This window comes from Odontomachus brunneus, unplaced genomic scaffold (assembly GCF_010583005.1).
Source record: "Odontomachus brunneus isolate Ranch 3 - 2012 unplaced genomic scaffold, Obru_v1 Obru_scaffold_028, whole genome shotgun sequence".
NCBI lineage: Eukaryota > Metazoa > Arthropoda > Insecta > Hymenoptera > Formicidae > Odontomachus > Odontomachus brunneus.
Window position 1 is genome coordinate 1,988,450 of NW_022639478.1, and position 8,160 is coordinate 1,996,609.

General features: G+C 34.6%; 1 protein-coding gene across 1 annotated transcript in view; it reads right to left on the reverse strand.

Annotated features, from left to right (window-relative positions):
* The window catches only part of LOC116842867 (probable cationic amino acid transporter), a 191,010-nt gene that overhangs the window by 91,372 nt on the left and 91,478 nt on the right, over positions 1-8,160 (reverse strand). The window contains exon 2 of the mRNA XM_032812664.1: positions 5,016-5,163. Coding sequence (XP_032668555.1) covers positions 5,016-5,159 — 144 coding nt within the window. The 5' untranslated portion in view covers positions 5,160-5,163. The remainder of the gene's footprint in view (positions 1-5,015; positions 5,164-8,160) is intronic.

Sequence of the window (8,160 nt, forward strand, 5' to 3'; positions counted from 1 at the left end):
GCGGTGCGGGAGGTCTGGGGGGCGTAACTCCCCCCAGTTACACGGCTAGAGACAGGCATCTTTTTTATTAATATCTCGGAAACTATAAGCGACCGCCATATAGCCATGTTTATATTACTGAAATATGGTAAAAAATAAAAAAAGTGCCTGTCCCTAGCCGTATAACTGGAGGGCTACGCCCCCCAGACCCCCCAGGGGGGGGGGGCGCAAGTCTGTTGTACTTTAGCTAAAGTTACTTAACTTAAAGTTTGACAATCACAAATTGAAATGGAGATGCCACAAACCCCGAAAAGCTACGTAGGAAAAAATAATTAAAAACATTGAAAGGTTACGTACTTTTCGACTCTCCCACTTGATTATCAATATTGGAATAACAACAAAGATATTTATCAAGATTGCAGCAAAAAATATTAAAATTTGGAAAAGTCCTTATTCTACATAATTACCACACTTTCATGCACACGGCGATACAAGTTGCATTTCAATTGTAATCGTCGACACAACACTACACATCCGTACTCAGCTCGAGGGCTACTGGTCAGCTGTATAAACTAGTGTTTTCTAGTGACAATTAAAGTTAATAAGCGTAGCGGCTTGAAAAGAGACTGGCATTCGCGACGTGAAGTGGATAATATCTTTTTTATTATTTAGATTTTATTATTTATTATTAAATAATACCAAAATACAAGCACAGTTGAAAAATAATCCTAACTCTACCCGACATACGTACGCATTAGTACACACTTTGTTCCAATTGAATCGTGCACAACGTTACACTTTGTGCATTTCTGTGTACATATGTGTCAAGATGTGTTAAGCAACTGGAAAGCACCCAGAATTACTGCGGCGAATAACCGCTGGGATACAACCCGCAGAACCGGCGTTTCTCTCGTTGAGAAATTAGAGGCTGTCCGGCCGTCGGATCTGTGGAAATAACAAATTTCCAGCGGAGAATCTCTTTTTTCCACCCCGAACGTTTGCGCTCGTTACGCCCTCAAACTGCTCGGTCCATCCGTGTTCATACAATCAAAAAAATGGCGTTCATACAATCTCACATCGAGAAAAAAATGTTTGGTATTTGTAACTATAATTACATATATAGTAAAAAAACTATTTTTTTTAATTAAATTCTTCTGTTAATATGCAAGTTCTAATGTTAATGATAATAACCTTATATACATATTAGGTAAGTTTAAAAGTTTTGATAGATTTCGTAGTAGAAAAATTAACAAAGTAATTTTATTAAAAACAATGTATTCTTTTTCTACCAAGTAATCCCCATTGTTTTCTATTATCTTTTGTCGATGTTTGGTAGCATTTGTATGCCTCTATCATAAAAGCCTGTTTTTCGTCTAAAAATGAAGAAACGTGAAAACGTGAAAAAAAAGTGAATTTTCTACTGTCTAAACTGTTTTGTAATGATCGAAATAAATGATAATCTGATAGAGCAATATCAGAAAAATACGATGGATGTAATAGATTATTCCACTTTAGCACCTTGCGTTGCATTTACATCGAGGGTAAGATCTAGTTGTTGTAATGGAACATTTTTCCATTTAGTCAAAACCAGATATTTTTCTTCAACTGCTGTCTTTAAATCGTCAAATTGTTGACGATACTTATCGGAATTGATTATATTTTAACGGGAAGCAGCTCATAAAAGATCGCACCTTTGCAATCTCACCATATAGACTTGAGTTCACCCTTTATCTCCCATCACTAATCGATTCGGATCGATTTTGGCCGAACAAGGCATTGACCGTCAAGACTCGGTCAATTTTATTCTTTTCTGTTAGATTATATAGCACCCCACATCGAGCTTTAAATTGTATCTAGGTTTTTTAATGTCGAAATACCAATTTGTCGATGTGTAGCTGTTCAGCAGCCTTGTGTTAAAATTCGTGAATTAGTATCCACTAAATTGCGCACTATATTGTCATCAATGCCAGAAGGCCGATCGGAACAGGATTAATATTCGAGATTATAATCACTCTATTCAAATTTCACGAACTATCTGGTACCAACATAATACTGGCCCAATATCCTCTATTAGCAGATTATATACTATTCTTACTTGGGTATCCAGTACTGATTCTACGAACAGGGCTAGTACGAATAATACAGTTTTTTAAATACTGGGCCAGTACTGAAAATGACAAACACTTTTCGGTAACGCCGCAGTACACGTACAATACGACTATCCAGTACCTAACCTTAGTACGGAGCCAGTACTAATAATACAGTTTTTTATATTAGGCCCAGTACTGAGCCAGTACCAAAACTGGACATCCGCTTTTCGATATCGACCCAGTATCGGGCCATTTTTCCGTACTGGCGAAATGTATACGATTCCTACTATACATGTATCACTTACGTTACACTTTTTAGACATAAATCGGCACATTTTACTCATGGTCTTTTGAAATGCCGCGCAATTGCTCCCTTGTTCGTTCGCGCGCGCATTTGGACACGAAATTATTCTTACGGGAAAGTTATTTACAGGTATCGCAATTTGTGGTTGTCAAATTAATGAAAGTCGTGGATTTCCGTATCCCCGACCATTGAAGAAAATGAGGGTGACGCGACCTCCCTCATTTTCCACCCTGAAAAGTTAACGCCGTGCTCTAATTGATAATTAGGAGCGACGCGCGCTATTAAACGTCGGCCTCTTTAATTAAATTCACCGCCCACGCACGTCGGTCGTTCTCGATTATTCGCAATTTTCCAAGCACGACGATAATTCCCTCACGAGATCGCCGACACCTTGCCGTACCGCGCAATAAAACTGAACGGAACACGGAAATCAAGTCGGGTTCTCGATAGCCACGAGCACGCGAACTACTTAAATTATTCAATCTGCTGTCGTGTTTTAGTTGCTGTTTCTTATCATAAGGGATTATTTTCGTAATGAAAAAGGCAATTTTTTGAGAAAAATTTTTATGTATGTAGAAAGTTAAGGAAAATACTAGCGCGTACATATGAAAAAACATTATTCTATTACTAAGAAAAGCGATTATTCAGTTTACTTTCCTTCTTCTAAATAATAGTTATCTTCAATAAAGGATATCTTCTTAATAATAGTCTTCAAATGTGCTCGTTAATTTTAGAAAAGTTCATTATCGTGTACTAAAAGAAAAAAAGAATTCATTCTCTTTATCAGATTATTATAAAATTTTACGAAGAAAATATTGATTCAGCTCTGCGTAAGTAAACCAAATTTTTGTTTTAATTTAATAATCTTGATTGAAATACTAAACTTAAGGATTCAGAATGTATTTCTAATAAATTTGATACTCATGATATGAATTTATGATATTGCAAAATTCTAATAAAAAAGCTTTGCTGGTATCAAATCAATTAATAAGTCAAAGGTCCTATACACAAATAGAAAAAATTATTTTATTACATATTCATGTATAAACTTTTAAAGACTCTTGACTTATTAACTGAAAAAATTTATAATAAATTTGCAGATGTATAAATTTAAGAAATACTTGAAACAAAGTAATATTTACTTGAATGCAATATGTGCTTTTTTGTGTGTACGCTACATTATCAATTTTATTCTGTCACTATTATTCAGATAGACACGTGCATAAAAATTTGGCAATAACTTTACCAGCTGATTAAATATTGCGTCCCTTATATGTAATTCTCTTTCTCATATAACATTCATTTATTATATGGATTGACGAAAGAGAAATACAAAGGAGAAATAGTTAAGAAATTATCAAACTCTGTTTAAAGCAATATATCATATAAAATTCGATATGGAAAATATATGTGCAACTTTTAGCAAATTTATTGCTGTATCGATATAACAAAGAAATTACATTATTTTATAATGTAATGATTAATTCCGTATATTTGCTTCATAAATATAATTGAAAAAGTTATAGAGTTCTCCCATTATTAATTTTCTCATCTTGTAATAAATATGAAAATCTATTTGGGCCAAATAGATTTGGTAACAACATTACTAACCGATTTATAAAAATTGCGTTTATGATTAATTCATATAACACTGATATGTTTATTATATAAAATAACAAAATATAAATGCGGAAAAATCATGAAAAATTTACAAAATTTACTCAAAACGATACATAATATAAAATGTTATAAAGATCTGAATATAACTTTTAATTTAATAAATTTTAATTTAATAAATTTGTTATTACACATCGATATAAGAAAAAAATTTATATTATTATTTGTATTATGTAAATGTGATGATTAATTAAATTTAATATATTTGCTCTCTAAATACAATTTAAAAAATCTTTTATCATCGCGATTGTCTTACATTATAATAAATATAAAAAAACTTATTTGGTCCATTTAGACAAATGTGCGTAAGTTTAACAGCAATTTTACTACTCGATTTGTAAAGAATGCGTCTCTTATCAATTATTTATATAATATTGATATTCACTACATAAAATGACGAAACAGAAATGTGAAAGAAATATGAAAAAATGGTCAAAATTCGCTCGAAATAATATGTATTATATATATATATATATATATATATATATATATATATATATATCATATAAAATTTCATATAAAAATCTGAGTGTAACCTTTAATATATTTTTGTTGCTGCATAATACAACATAACACAACATAACATTATATTGTGGATATAACACAGAATTTACATCACTATATGATGTATATTTAATGATTAATTTAATACAGTATATATTTGTGTATATATATTTGCCTCATAAATAATTAAAATAATTGTAAAGTTTCCGTCGTCAATTGCAGTTAATTAGAATCTTGTTAACTTGAATAGAATTCTGGCAGCTTTAACCAGAATTCTAGTTCGTTCATATTTACCAGACATTTGGTTAATCCAAACAAATACGTTTTCCATGTAAGAAATTCTATTCAGGTATATTAAATTATTGCGCGTAATATCCAACTACTAGTTTTTGTTGACCAATTACTCATACTGATATCTTTAAAGTCTTTACAAATAATTATTTTCGCTGTATCGCTGTTACCTGTAATTTTTGCTTGGAGTTGGCTGGATGAAGTGGCTCGGGACCGGTTTTGGGCTGGTCACCCTGAAGACTTTCGACGTTCTTTGTACGTATCAGCTTGCCGAAGAGCTCGAGGCCCTTCTCCCGGTCCAGGTCGAGCTTCATTTTTCTGCAAATCGAGATAAGAGATGCCAGAATCAGAATCGGGATTAGCGGAAAAGAGAAAAAAGGAATAAAACGCGAAAAGGAGATCCTGAGTGGCATATACCTTTGATTGATGTTCGCCAAACATTTTGTCGTCGTGAACATAAGATCTAACATAGAGGGAACATATCGATAAAAGAAAAGACGAACAATAGAACGAGAGTAAAGGGCAAGGGCGCCTATCAGCTGTTCGACGACGAAACGGCAGAAAATAATTAGAGGATAAATACACGGAAATGCACGAGAGAGCAGCGAGTAACGTTTCGTTATACATACGAAAAAATAATTTGCTACAGCAGCAAACTAATTTGTTACATATGGACAGTTAAATATAATTCGTTATTATGGTGTTACTTTTTCTTTGCTGCAGGAACCTATTTTCTTGCTATGATAACAAGAAAATCTGCTCCTACAGCAAGAAAAGTGGCTAACGTAGCAAATTTGCTACAGATGAACAATTAAACATAATTTATTGCTTTAGCTACTTTTTTGTTGCAGGAACAGATTTTCTTGTTATCATAGCAAGGAAATTGACTCCTGCAGCAAAGAAAAAGTGGTTAATACAGCAAATTATGTTTAGTTGTCCACATGTAGCAGATTTTCTTTTTCCGTGCAGGGATTGAGAGCGTAATGATAATCACGCTTTTTCCACAACAGAAATACAGCCGAGTGTTATCTTACAAACATATACAGGCAATAATAATCAAAATATTAATTAAAGAAGATTGGTGAATGATCACGCGCGATACGGTAGATGAGCTGCAGTGGCGCCGTCTGCCGTCGTATATTTATACATTAAGTCAAACTGAACAAAAAAGTCCTCTACCATTTTGCAAATGACCACATAGATTTTTAGATATTAATTATAGAAAATTTGTGATACATAATTATGATACACAATCATGTAACAATTTTCTTTAATTAATATCTAAAAATCTATATGATCATTTGCAAAATGGTAGAGGACTTTTTTATTCAGTTTGACTTCATATATAAATATACAGCGGCAGATGGTGCCACTGCAGCTCATCTACCACATCGCGCGTGATCATTCACTAATCTTTTTTCATTAATATCTTGACTATTATTGTGAATATCGCAAAACGGTATGGGACTTTTGTCTTCATGTCAATCAACTCTACGTCCTTACGAGAGATTGTGAAGGTAATCCGGGACACCCTGAATGTAGTGAATGCGTCGAAAGACGTAAACTTGTAACACGCACAAAAAGTAATTGAGAGTCGCGTCGACAATGTGAGTTCGCGTTATTTACAGCGAACGGTTAATAATATCTGTTTCAACATAATCCCTTTGTAAAATTAAAAATAACGGCTGTGGCGCTCGAGCACGGCAAGTAGTTCAAAGGTTATCAAATGAGTAAAGGGATAAAAGTCAAATGGCCTCGCGCCGTAGCTTCCGGGTCGCCTCTAAATAATTCAGCAACATTTGACAACGATTGCACGCGAAAACGCAAAGACTGCACGTTTCGAGTGGCGTCTCGCCACAAAAGAATAAAAAGAAAAAGTGAGGATCAGTAATAAAGTATTTGTGGAAAATGGATCGGCGGAGTAGCGACGGTGACAACATGGCCGCGGCGAGAAGTTCAGGTAACTTCGGCGGAAGAGTTCGGCGGAAAATCTTGGAAATTTCGCACGTTTGAAATATAGATTGGCGGAGCTCTCGCGCTCGAGAAATAGCAGCTGCCGATATCGCGCGCCATAAAAGAAACAGTTCGCGTCTATCTCTCCATTTCGGCTCTCCGGCAACATGTTCGATGTAGACCTGAGAAATTCCTGTGTTCGTCCGGCATAATCGAAGGTAAATCGAGGGCAAACGGAGACAAACCGATCATAGCGCCGATGGATAAAGAAAGAGAGAGAGAGAGAGAGAGAAAAAAAAGAAGCACATCGCCGATACACGCGGAGCTATTTTGTTCGGCTCGCTTGTTCCCAGGGTCGGAAGTCGTACACACGAATTATCGATTTATTATCCGGCGACGCTGCACCGTCGAGGAGTAGCATGCATTCCCTCGCGTCCTTCTGCGTATTCTGTTCTCTCACGGGCTTATCCGAGGTGAAAAATTATCACTCGCATCCTTCTTGTCTCGCTGAATTATACGATGATTGATTCCCGCAGTCGCGACATTAGATTTCAATCGTATCAGCTGTACGCCCGACTGCTAAATCGCGAGCTAATATTTCCTCGATGTATATGTATATTCACATTCTGCGATTGTCCTATGCTATATTGTGCTTTATACCGTGTAAAAGGAATAGCGGTATATATGGCTTCATTAATGTCTGAACACACACATTTACTGGATCTAGAGTTACTAGATATTTTTTGAACCAACCATGTGCCTTTCTACGTGTACATTTATCATGACCATCGAGTATTCAAGGAATCAGGAATGATGTTCGAAAGCAGCCGTGATAGTTTGACAATTTGAAACTTCCCACACAACATGACGTCTAAAATCGGGACATAACGTTTAAAAGACGTTTTACAGACGTCTGTCAGACGTCGGAATATAAGACGTCTTTAAAACGGCTTTAAGATGTCTTATATCCCGATTTTAGACGTTGTATTGTGTGGGTTAGTTCACGTAAAATTTATCCGCTCATGCGTTACGAATAATCAGTAGGAAGATGATACAATACAGTAAAAGTATATTTGAAAAAGCTGGCATATGAATAATAGGTAAATTTTCCAACAAGCATTATAAAAAAAAAGAAGAGTAAGGGAATAGAAAGAGTATATCACTCTATTAATCTTTTGCACAATTATGCAATTATGCATAATATATGAACGGCAAACATTAACTTGCGCGAACTAAATCTCAAATTGTCAAACTATCACGACTGCTTTCGAACATCGTTCTCGATTACTCGATGGTTATGACGATATATATATATATATATATATATATATATATATATATATATATATATATATATATATA